The sequence below is a fragment of the Triturus cristatus genome, chromosome 7 (genome assembly GCF_964204655.1).
Source record: "Triturus cristatus chromosome 7, aTriCri1.1, whole genome shotgun sequence".
Classification (NCBI taxonomy): domain Eukaryota; kingdom Metazoa; phylum Chordata; class Amphibia; order Caudata; family Salamandridae; genus Triturus; species Triturus cristatus.
The window spans coordinates 241,992,746-242,005,560 of record NC_140590.1 but is presented as its reverse complement, the minus strand read 5'-3'; the positions used below and the strand labels follow the sequence as shown (position 1 = coordinate 242,005,560).

The window sequence follows — 12,815 nt, the reverse complement described above, 5'->3', positions numbered from 1 at the left end:
CGTTGCCCTGCGTTTCGCATCTAAAAGGTACATTGACTTAAAGTGTCGCATTTAAGAACTTAAGAGAACTAAGCAAAATTATACCATCTAAAGTAACAGTATTGTGTATTTTTGTCGTTTAAGGCTCTTGTGGTAAATCTATATAAAGAATACTTATTTTTGATATAAAACCTGTGTGGTGTCCATTTGTAGTGTTGCCACTTGGTTACTGTATGTGTTCACAAATGCTTTACACACTGCCTCAGATAAGCCTGTCTGCTCATGCCAAGCTACCAAGGGGGTGAGCAGTGGTTATTTTAGGAGTGTACCCCCTTAACCTGACTGGAGGAGGAGGTCCCTATTTGTCACAATTGCATACCTGTGCCAACCAGAGACCCCCAAGTCATATAATGCTGCTTTCCTCTTGTAATTCAGATTTCCTTAATGCAACACCAGCACTGCAGATCATTCATGTTATGTTACATAAGTAGCATTTGTTTAGTTCACACTCTAACGCTAGCACAGACTTATAGGGCCAATGGTTTCCCACAGGTTTCTGGTGGCCTAGATGTATGCTTGTGTATACATACTGTCACATGGCCCATGGGAACATTGTTGTTTTCTCTAAGTTAGCATGAGCATGCTGCAGCTTGCCTGCTGCTTTGCGCACGTTACTACACAACTTCATTATTGCAATATTTTCTATGGCTGTTTTACATGATAACTCATCATTGTGTTCACTCTCTGCAGGTTCCTGGGATTTTGACTGAATATTGTGAGCAAGATCGAACAACAATGCCCCTTGTTATTTTGTTCTGGCCAGGCCTTAGCCCTTAGACAAAACATGCTGATGCAACTTTTGTTTGGACAACATACTTTGGTCTTATTATGATAAACAAATAGGTAGCACACACTTGGAGAAGGACCTTTCCAGGGAGAAGTGCGAGACAGCACCTATGATATAGATTTACCCTCTATAGTCTAAGGTATGGGGTCTGCTGACCCAGTCCAGAGATCTTCCAATATATAATAATACTGCTTTGTAGCAAGGGGAGGGAGGTTAGATTCTACTGTTTTCCATTATGACATCTCCCTTCATGATTTATGGTCTAGCTGCTATGCTGACTGTATTTGTACTATGCATTTTCCTGTTTGTTGTGGCAGGTATACTGCATGTAAGGGCACATTTGTTAAAATAAATATTTTAAACTGTTCAGTGTCTCTGTCAGATCTTATTGTGGACAAATACAAGAGTGAGAGTGAAAGGCTATGTCTTGTTACTGCGATTCCTGAGAGATCTGTGAGTGTTGTGTTCTGGGGTGTCTAATCATTTGTTTCTCTGTGAGTGAGTAGGAGAGCAAGGGAGACACTATAGCTAGTTGGTGCTAAGCTTGTGGGTACCAAGGTTGTAGGATGACTCAGTCCCTATACATCAAGGTCCTATAATCGTGGAGATAGTTCTGTGTTTGTGTAGAATCCCTGCAACATGGCGCCGCCAATGTTTGGTCTGGTACTTATTTATGAGACAAATGAGTAGCGCTTGTGCTTGTCCACAATTCCCTCTTATCGGTATGTGAAGATATCCGTGATGGGGGGGCTTAGCCTCCTGTATTTGTAGGGTACCCCTATTTCTATAGGTTTTTCAAGCTTGAATTTTAAAAGGTTTTTTGATCCTGTTTTGCGCTGCCGTTTTGTTAGTTGCTTTCTTCTTAAACATGGCACAAGCTGTCACTATTGCGGCACATATCCGTGCAGCGTTACAGCACACTTAACTCAACACGGAGTCCCCAATGCAGGGGCTACTATTATTTTTGTAGTCGAGATGGACCCTGCTTATCGCTTCGAGGTATTCTATTCTTGGGTTACGTTTTCCGCGGTGGACGGGAATGATAATTTGTTTCATGAATATACAAGAGCGGCTCCTCCGGCGGCTTATCGTACTTATGCATTGATTGAAGTTCTGCTGATGTTCTGGGAGCATACTATTTGGTTTAATGGGGCCTTTCCTCACCCTGTCTCTATTGTTCGTATGGGCCCATTGTCTATCAATGGGGCCACCTGGCCGGTTTTGCCTGGTTTTACGCCACATCCCAACTATCTCACTGTCACTGTCGCAGAGCTACATCTGTTATATACGCAGTTGTTTCATATTCACAGAAGTGTCATACAGTTTATGTCACATGCACTTCAGGCAGCTCCAGCTAGAGCTGTTCCTCCACTACCGGGGCACGGCGGTGGACTGGTGATTAGTCCCGTCATGATTAACTCGGTGATGGGCAAACGTCCTCAAAATCATAATGACTTTCCGTTTTGACTTGCACAAAAATTTGAGCAGCTTGAGGCAGTTTTCCCCGTACGTCTCCTGTTGAGAAACACAGGATCCTTACAATGAGTTTGCTGAGTGGTCTGGTTCCCTCTTTAGCTGACTGCATCACCTTAGGGACGCTGTTTGCTTCAGTGTATACATTGTGCTTTGGCACCCCCTCCATGAGTGTTCTAATGAACGTTCTGAAGAAGGTACAGGATGAGCACGGGGCTGGTCCAGCCCTGGATCTGGGGATGAAATTAGTGGGTATTTTTCCTGTTGTCTCCGATATGTTTTTGACCAACATTAAAACTGAATTGGTTTGCTTACAAGTACGTCAGCGCCTACCAGCAGTGGCGGAAGTGGATCGGCAGCGACACATCCCAATTATTATTGTGGATGTGTATACATCTTTAGGTCTTAAAAACTTGGGGATTATTGTGGATGTGTATACATCTTTAGGTCGCAATAGCTTGAGGATTCAATAATATGCAATACATGCGTAATCACGGTATGTATATTAATTATAATTTAGAATAGAAGGTAAATTATATTTTTTAATTACTATATTTTAAATAAATACACAACAAACAACGTATAAACGTTAATTTACTAATTTAACAATCTAATTACACATACAACTTTAACAAGCATCCTAACTGAAAGTTTAAAAAGCAATATGACGCATCAAGAGTTGACTGCATCATATGTGTCATAGTGCATAAACATATATGTGTGTGTTTATACATATATTCACTGAAAAAACCATAGGTTTCAGGGGCGTTATAGTTATCTGAACATTTCCCTCGTACAAAACCCTCGAAATTCCCCTGTTATAGTTAGTTCAGCTAACTATAACTCACGCCCCCGCAATGCACTGCTGATGATGTCACATATTACATCATTCATGACATGGTCAGTGACATCACTGATTACATCACTGATGACATCTCAAATGACATCACTGATGACATCACTGATGACATCATCCAGTGAGTATGTGTTTCTGTACAGTTTTAATATGTTTAATATATATAGGGAAAGGCCTGTTGAAAAATGAGTGGGTGTACAAGTGTGTGAATGGATGATTTTCTAGGTGCGTAACTGACTCCATAAGTGAGTCATTAAATGTATCTTACTGCAGACTAGTGACTAAACTGTGTGAATGTCTGTATGTGTCTGTGTGTTGGTGTATAAGTGGCTGCACGGTTTTGTGAATCGCTGTATGGGTTATTGATTGGTTGTCTGAGTATCTGTATGGGTGCCCGAGTTTGTGTGGGTAGGGTGTGTGTGACTCTGTGCATAGATGTGTGAGTGGGTGATTATATGGGTGCATGGTTTTAAGAGTGCAATTGTGATGGACTATATGGTTGGGTGAGTGTATGTATGGGTGTGTTAGTGATTGAATGTATATCTCAGTTGTACATGTGTCAGTAACTACATATGTGAAACGCAGTGTGTTGGACCTCGAGTCCTAGGGTAGCTTGGCTCAGGTAGAAAGGCTTTACTCCAGAGTTACATGTCGTGCTTGCATCACACTCACTTCACACTCCAGCGTTCCACCACTAAAAATGACGCTACACCAAATAATTAGAAAAGGTAGAAAAGTTTTATCTTTCCTTATCGAATGAAATCAATCAATTTTTATCCAATGCATATCAGGTTCCAAACATATCATTGTGTCCAAATTAGCAGTACTATTCTACTTCAGACTGGCAGGAAATTAAGCGCGCCACTTGGTGAACCAATCCAGCACAGTAAACTCAATAGCGCATTGAATCAAATCACCAAACGTAGCGCTTCACATAACATTTACATTGCACTGAAAATCAGGTGATTACATTAAGCGCTGCACGTAGCATACACGATGCACTTCAAATCAGGTCATCCTATTTAAACACTATACTTCAGAACTCACAATGCGCTTGAAATCAGGTTGTTACATTAATCACTATACTTTAGAACTCACAATGCGCTTGAGATCAGGTTTTTACATTAAGCGCTATACTTAGTACTCACAAGGTGCTTGAAATCAGGTTGTTACATTAAGCACTATACTTTAGAACTCACAATGTGCTTGAGATCAGGTTTTTACATTAAGCACTATACAAGGCACTTAAATTCTGTAATACTTTGATGAATAAAATATAATCTTATATATGCTCACGACGCCTGGCTGGTCTTCGCAGCATATAACATGGCTTTCCCGTGAAGCAGGAAAACTGGTCTATCAGGACATCAACTGACATTCATTTAACAACCTCCTGTATACCCCCAAAATGCCCGGCTTACTATATGAGTACCACGTCTTCCTCAGGGGGAGCTTTGAGGGTCAGGAGCTGAGTTCTCCTCTCTGCAGAGCAGTGGGGGCTCTCCGTACTCAAGGTGAGACCCCCCCAGGGGAGGGGCGAGTCCAGGACCTCTTGCGGGATTTTTCAGCCGGTTGAGGACTCGCTCCTCAGAGCTCCACACACCGGCAGGCCCCAACCTCTGACGGTGTCCTGGGGGTGGCAACGCCTACATGGAGTCGTCCTCGGGACACAACACCCTCCAAGGCCAGGCATACACTCGGACTCAGTGACTGCCGGGAGGCGCGCCCGCGGCCGCCAGAATCAGCCCGGCCTGCGGGGGCACGGCCTCCTCACACAATCGACAACGGCGGGGGCGGCGCTCCTCAGTCCGCCCCCGGCACATGATACGAGGAGTGTGGCTTCAAGGCCTGACGCGGCCTTCTTTTCCTTGGGCGTGGCCTCCTCACACAGTCGGGCAACGGCGGGGGCGGCACTCCACAGCCCGCCCCCCTGCATGTGATCTGAGTGATGCGGGCTTCCCTTCCCCTGCGGTGGCTTTCTCACACTTCTGGGCTGTGCCGCGCGATCGTATCCAAGCACAATAGGGCCCCGGTCTTCCTCACGGGCCCCCAGGAGACAGTAGGAGCGAACTTCTAACCCCTGGGCTGCGGCGGTGAGTGTTTCTTGATGGGGTCTCAGTACAGGGGTAGCCAAAATTAAGGGGGGGGGTGATCTGCACTCAGGGCAGTCGAATCGGTCAGCCAATTTCCTGGATCTAAGGCGAAGATCCTCTTCCCGTTCAGTCAAGAGTAGTGGTCAGTCACTGAATCTGGATTATTCCAGATTCCAGGCAACAGCAGGGAGGTGGAGGATGTGGCCAAAGATGGTGACTCTTCTCCCTGTGTCCCTTCAGGGGTCCCGACTAAACAAGAGCGCATAGGGTTAATGTGACCCCAGAGTCAGTGGTTGTGGGCAGGGTCAGGTCAAGAGGTCGAGGGTGGTATCAGCCGAGGGGGAAGAAAAAGCAGTCCCGAAGAACTGTCAATTTCCCTCTCTAGCGCATCCACCTCCCCACTCAGGTGCCTTTCTCCTGTCTACCTCACAGCCCACCTTCTTCTACAAAATGGCCAACGCACCTCACCTCTATTTATAGCCTGGGCCCTGACTAGCCAGAGTGGTCCAGAAGGTTCTGGAACCCCTCATGACAGTCTATGACCCAGGCTCTGAGGCGACAGTTCAGTCCACCATTTTGTGGAGGAGCTCTCTCCCTCCCTCCATTTTAGAGAAGCACTTTGCGCCTCACCCTCAATTAGTGAAAATGGGGCACCCAGAGCCTCTACGTCAACACCGAAAAAAAACTAATGGACAGAAAAATTAGAGGGCAAAAGGGAAAAGAAAAAAAATGAGGAGGGAATAGCCAGAGGCTGGCAGGTCTAACACGCGTCCCCCCCAGCTGAAAGTGGGGAGAGCTACCCAATCCTTTGGGAGTTCTCTTCACTAAGGCGGAAATACCTGGAGAGACCGTCAGCATTGGCGTGGTCCACTCCTGGGCAATGTTCCACCCTAAAGTCCATTCCCTGTAGGGAGATGGACCACCTCAATAACTTCGGATTCTCGCCCCTCATTTGCATCAGCCATCTGAGGGGCCGGTGGTCGGTCTGTACCAGGAAGTGCGAGCCAAACAGGTATGGCCGCAACTTCTTCAGGGCCCACACCACTGCAAAAGCCTCCCTCTCAATCGCACTCCACCTCTGTTCCCGGGGGAGTAGTCTTCTGGACAGGAAAAACACAGGTTGGTCAAGACCCTCTTCATTGAGCTGCGACAGCACTGCCCCGATGCCATGCTCCGACGCATCCGTCTGGACGATGAATTCCTTGGAGAAGTCAGGGGCCCTGAGGACATGTGCCGCACACATTGCTTGTTTCAAGGTGTCAAAGGCTCGTTGACACACCTCGGTCCAGATTACCCGTCGAGGGTGCTTTTTAGATGTGAGCTCAGTCAAGAGAGCCACAATAGTACCATACCCCTTGACGAAGCGTCGATAGTAACCGGTGAGGCCCAGAAAGGCTCGGACCTCCGTCTGAGTCTTGGGGGGTTCCCAGGCCATGATAGTTTCAATCTTGGCCTGGAGGGGTTGCACCTTGCCCCGACCCACCAAGTGACCGAGGTACACTACCGACCCCTGCCCGATCTGGCACTTGCTGGCCTTGATCGTCAGACCCGCCTGCTGCAGGGCCTGAAGGACAGCCTGAAGGTGACACAAATGGTCCTGCCAGCTGCTGCCGAAGGCGGCGATGTCATCCAGGTAAGCAGCCAAGAAAGCCTCCATCCCGGAGAGGACCTGGTTCACCAGCCGCTGAAAAGTGGCAGGGGCGTTCTTGAGCCCAAAGGGCATCACGCAGAACTGGTAGTGACCCTCAGGTGTGGAGAAGGCTGACCTTTCCTTTGCTCCATCTGTCAGGGAGATCTGCCAGTACCCAGATGTAAGGTCAAAGGTACTCAGATATTGGGCAGCTCCCAACCGGTCAATGAGCTCATCCGCCCTCGGGATAGGATGAGCATCGGTCTTTGTCACAGAGTTCAGTCCCCTGTAATCCACACAGAACCGGAGTTCTGGGGTAGTGCCCGGCGGGGCAGCTTTGGGTACCAGTACCACCGGACTGGACCAGGGACTGCTTGAAGGTTCAATCACTCCCAGCTTCAGCATCTTGGTGACTTCACAATGGATGCTAGCCTTCACCTTATCCGACAAGCGGTAGGGCTTGGACTTCACAGGTGGGCTGTCCCCTGTGTCCACATCATGGGTACACAGATGAGTCCTTCCCGGGATAAGTGAGAACAGTGAAGCGTACTGCTCCAAAACCTGGCGGCAGTCTCTCCGCTGTTCGGGAGTTAGAGATGGTGAGAGGATCACTCCCTCTACCGACCCATCCTTCTCCTTGGACGCAAAAAGATCAGGGAGAGGTTCACTTTCCTCTTCCTCTGACCCATAAGTCACCATCATCAAAGTGACCTCTGATCTCTCTTGGTGGGGCTTGAGGCGGTTGACATGGAGCACCCGATGGGGCTGCCTAGGGGTCTTAAGGTCAACCACATAGGTGACCTTGCCCTTCTTCTCAATCACCTCAAAGGGGCCTGACCAGCTATCCTGGAGGGTGCTAAGCTCTCCAGGTTCCATAACCCACACCTTCTGGCCAGGCTCCAGCTCCACTGGGTGAGCATTTCGGTCATACCATTCCTTCATGACCGTCTGGCTGGCTTCTAGGTTTTCGGAGGCTTGTTTCCCCAACCTAGCCATTTGGCTATGAAAGGCCAGCATTTAGCTCACCACATTCGGGGGAAGTTTTCTGGGAGTCTTTTCCCATCCATCCTTCACCAGGCTGAGGGGTCCACGAACAGGTTGTCCATACAACAGCTCGAAGGGGCTGAAGCCCACTCCCGTCTGTGGTACTTCCCTGTAGGAAAACAGTAAACAAGGTAGGAGGACGTCCCATTTCCTCCGCAGGCTCTCGGGCAGACTCCTGATCATGCCCTTCAAGGTTTTGTTAAACCTCTCCACCAGACCATTGGTCTGGGGGTGATAAGGGGTGGAGAACCGATAAGTGACTCCACACTCCTTCCACATAGCCCGCATGTATGCCGACATGAAGTTGGTACCTCTGTCCGACACAACTTCCTTGGGGAACCCCATCCGGGTGAAAATTCCCATCAGGGCCCGTGCCACCGCAGGTGCAGTAATGGTCCTCAGAGGGATAGCCTCGGGGTACCGGGTGGCATGATCCACTAGAACCAGGATAAACCTGTGACCGGCAGTCGTTGGTGGATCCAATGGCCCAACAATGTCGATGCCCACCCTTTCAAAGGGGGTGCCAACGACAGGCAGTGGTTTCAGGGGAGCCTTCAGCTTCACCCCTGTTTTCCCACTAGCTTGGCAGGTAACACACGTCCTACAAAAAGTGTCGGACGTAATCCTCATCTGAGGCCAGTAGAAATGAGGGACAAGCCGAGCAAAGGTCTTGTCCTTTCCCAGGTGTCCTGCCAAGGGTATCTCATGATCCAATTCCAAAAGGAAGGCTCTGTAACGTTGGGGAACCACCAAGGCCCGGGATGATCCATGCACCGGAGCCTTGGGTTCGCTATAGAGGAGACCAGCTTCCCAATATATGTGGAAGTTCCCCGAATCGTTACCTGCTGCTTGGGCTTCGGCCTGCCGCCGTAAGCCCTCAAGGGTGGGGCACTGCTTTTGGGCCTGACAAAACTCCTCCCTGGTAGGTCCTCCCTCCACCTGCCATTCTGCAGGGGTAGGTAAGCCCTCCAGGGAAGTCACATCCCCCTCTGTGGACTCCGGGACCACCTCAGTTGCCCCATCCACCTTCTGAGGTGCAGATGCCGGGGCAGGCTTCTCCTGTCCCCGTTTACCCTTTCTGGCAGCTGGTTTTGCCTTTGTCCCAGGCTCCAACCTCTGTGAACTCCCCCTCTGGGCAGTCACGGACCGCGTGTTGGCACAAGTCCACTCAGGTGACCCCAACATCTCCATATGAGCCTTGCACTCGACCTCCTTCCATGCCGTGTGTTCCAGGTCATTTCCCAACAGACAGTCGACCGGCATGGCAGGGCTGACCGCAACTCGTAGAGGACCCGCAACCCCTCCCCACTCAAAGGGAATCTGGGCCACCGGATAGTGACCCTCTCGGTTGTCAGCCATCACAACCGGGTGGACTACGTTGGGAACCACCTGCTCTGGGGACACCAGCTGACTCCTTACCATAGTCATGCTGGCTCCTGTGTCCCTCAGAGCCTCCACCCTCTGGGCATTGATGGTGACCCATTGCCTATACTTGGTAGTATTCGAGGGCACATGGGTCTTAGGAACCATCTCACAATCTCCCAGGGACACTAATGTTAGCCCTGCCCACTCACCTCCCTTATCTAGGGGCAACTCCTCCCCGAGCACTACACTCGCCACCCCAGGGGTCTTTCCTCCAGTGGGAGGGTGTGGTCTCTTGGGACACTTGGTATCCCCCTTGTAGTGCCCAATCTCGCCACACTCATAACAACGGACAACCCTAGGCTGCTGACCACGGTCAGGATAAGGGGGTTTGTGGGGGCCAACCTTAGGAGGGAATCCTGATCCCTTTCCCTGCGAACTCTTTTGGGGGCCTTTAGGGAACTCCTTCTCCTTACCCCCCCTCTTTCTTCTGGGGGGCACCCTGACCAGTCCCTTGGAAATTCCCCCCAGTCCCTTTTGAGGACACCCGGGTACTATCCCAGATGTCCGCCTCCTCTGCAAGCTTCCTAGGATTAGTTAGCTTGCTGTCCACCAGGTGTTGACGCAGCTCCGGAAAACTTTTCTCGAGGAGGTGCTCCCTCAAAAACAGGTTATACAACCCCTCGTAGTCTTTTACCTCACTGTCCTGCACCCAGCCCTCCAAAGCTTTTTTTGCGTAGTCAAAGAAGTCCACCCAATTCTGTGTGGCCAACTTTTGGCTACCCAGGAATCTCTGCCTGTACTTCTCAGGGGTCAGCCCAAATTTCCTAATCAAGGCGACCTTCATGGTGGGGTAATTGGTCTGCTCCCGTTGTTCTAGGGCTAAAAGGGCATCCCTCCCCACCGGAGGCATGTACCTGTACAGACCACCCCCCCACTGAGCTTCTGGGATCCCATGGGCTCGTAAGGAGACCTCATAGGCAGCCAACCACTTGGCGATGTCATCCCCAACACCGTAGCTGGCAACTACGTCCTTTGGTAAATAGGGTCTGGGCTCCCTGGTGATCTCTTTCTGTACGCTGCCACCAACAGGACTACTGGGGGTTCCGAACTGAAGGGCCTTGAGATCCAATTCCTTCAAATGGAGCTCATGAAGGAACCTCCGCTCTTCCCTCTCTTTCTCCAAGCGGCCTAATTCCATCCTGAATTGCCTCTCCTCCCTCCTGTCGGCTAAATCAGCCGGTGACAGGCTTCCCCCAAAGCTTCTACCGGCCCTTGAAGGTGCCCTGGGTCCTACATCCATATTGCCGCTCTCAGGGGGAAAAAGTGATTCTGTCCCTTCCGTGGTGTCCGGCTCTGGTCGCTCCTCCTCCCGTTCCCCACTATGGTGGGCCATAACCCAGGCCCTCAAGCTAGTCTGGAGTTCCACTTTCTTTGCTCCCTGCTTGAAAAATACTCCTTTCTCCTGGCAAAATTCCTTTAGCTGGGTTTCCAGCCTACCCAGCTCAAACTCCATCCTGCCAGGTGGGGCCCTAAACAATGCGGAACAGGACTCAGAGGATAAGATGAACATTAACAAGAACCCACCACAGGTCAGAAATAATTTCAAAAATTTCCAATCAGGGAGACAACCTGGAGAAAACTCCAATAAAAACAAAAATTAGGTGTAGGGTGCGTAGCGCATGCTAAACTGCTAATGAGTGGATGCAAACACCAGCTCAGGATCCCACCGCTGAACACCAACTTGTTGGACCTAGAGTCCTAGGGTAGCTTGGCTCAGGTAGAAAGGCTTTACTCCAGAGTTACATGTCGTGCTTGCATCACACTCACTTCACACTCCAGCGTTCCACCACTAAAAATGACGCTACACCAAATAATTAGAAAAGGTAGAAAAGTTTTATCTTTCCTTATCGAATGAAGTCAATCAATTTTTATCCAATGCATATCAGGTTCAAAACATATCATTGTGTCCAAATTAGCAGTACCATTCTACTTCAGACTGGCAGGAAATTAAGCGCGCCACTTGGTGAACCAATCCAGCACAGTAAACTCAATAGCGCATTGAATCAAGTCACCAAACGTAGCGCTCCACATAACATTTACATTGCACTGAAAATCAGGTGATTACATTAAGCGCTGCACGTAGCATACACGATACGCTTCAAATCAGATCATCCTATTTAAACACTATACTTCAGAACTCACAATGCACTTGAAATCAGGTTGTTACATTAATCACTATACATTAGAACTCACAATGCGCTTGAGATCAGGTTTTTACATTAAGCGCTATACTTAGAACTCACAAGGTGCTTGAAATCAGGTTGTTACATTAAGCACTATACTTTAGAACTCACAATGTGCTTGAGATCAGGTTTTTACATTAAGCACTATACAAGGCACTTCAATTCTGTAATACTTTGATGCATAAAATAGAATCTTATATATGCTCACGACGACTGGCTGGTCTTCGCAGCATATAACATGGCTTTCCCGTGAAGCAGGAAAACTGGTCTATCAGGACATCAACTGACATTCATTTAACAACCTTCTGTATACCCCCAAAATGCCCGGCTTACTATATGAGTACCACGTCTTCCTCAGGGGGAGCTTTGAGGGTCAGGAGCCAAGTTCTTCTCTCTGCATAGCAGTGGGGGCTCTCCGTACTCAAGGTGAGACCCCCCCAGGGGAGGGGCGAGTCCAGGGCATCTTGCGGGATTTTTCAGCCGGTTGAGGACTCGCTCCTCATAGCTCCACACACCGGCAGGCCCCACTCTCTGACGGTGTCCTGGGGGTAACAACGCCTACATGGAGTCGTCCTCGGGACACAACACCCTCCAAGGCCAGGCACTAATACACTCGGACTCAGTGACTGCCAGGAGGCGCGCCCGCAGCCGCCAGAAGCAGCGCGGCCTGCGGGGGCGCGGCCTCCTCACACAATTGACAATGGCGGGGGCGGTGCTCCTCACACAATCGACAACGGCGGGGGCGGCGCTCCTCAGTCCACCCCCGGCACGTGATACGAGGAGTGTGGCTTCAAGGCCTGACGCGGCCTTCTTTTCCTGGGGCGCGGCCTCCTCACACAGTCGGGCAACGGCGGGGGCGGCGCTCCACAGCCCGCCCCCCTGCATGTGATCTGAGTGATGCGGGCTTCCCTTCCCCTGCGGTGGCTTTCTCACACTTCTGGGCTGTGCCGCGTGATCGTATCCAAGCACAATGGGGCCCCGGTCTTTCTCACGGGCCCCCAGGTGACAGTAGGAGCGAACTTCTAACCCCTGGGCTGCGGCGGGGCGTGTTTCTTGATGGTGTCTCAGTACAGGGGTGGCCAAAATTAAGGGGGGGGGGGTGATCTGCACTCAGAGCAGTCGAATCGGTCAGCCAATTTCCTGGATCTATGGCGAAGATCCTCTTCCCGTTCAGTCAAGAGTAGTGGTCAGTCACTGAATCTGGATTATTCCAGATTCCAGGCAACAGCAGGGAGGTGGAAGATGTGGCCAAAGATGGTGACTCTTCACCCTGTCTCCCTTCAGG

The 12,815-nt window shown here is 49.9% G+C and overlaps 2 protein-coding genes across 3 annotated transcripts in view; both read left to right on the top strand.

Moving 5' to 3' along the window:
* Positions 1–900, top strand: part of ASPDH (aspartate dehydrogenase domain containing) — a 200,921-nt gene extending 200,021 nt beyond the window's left edge. Inside the window, exon 8 of one of the 2 annotated variants that reach the window (XM_085616122.1) lies at positions 730–900. In XM_085616122.1, coding sequence (XP_085472248.1) covers positions 730–749 — 20 coding nt within the window. In that variant the 3' untranslated portion in view covers positions 750–900. The remainder of the gene's footprint in view (positions 1–729) is intronic. The other variant, XM_085616123.1, reaches the window with a different exon arrangement.
* A 5,939-nt stretch (positions 901–6,839) lies between these two features.
* Positions 6,840–12,815, top strand: part of LOC146809316 (uncharacterized) — a 112,984-nt gene continuing 107,008 nt past the window's right edge. Inside the window, exon 1 of the mRNA XM_085614855.1 lies at positions 6,840–6,881. Coding sequence (XP_085470981.1) covers positions 6,840–6,881 — 42 coding nt within the window. The remainder of the gene's footprint in view (positions 6,882–12,815) is intronic.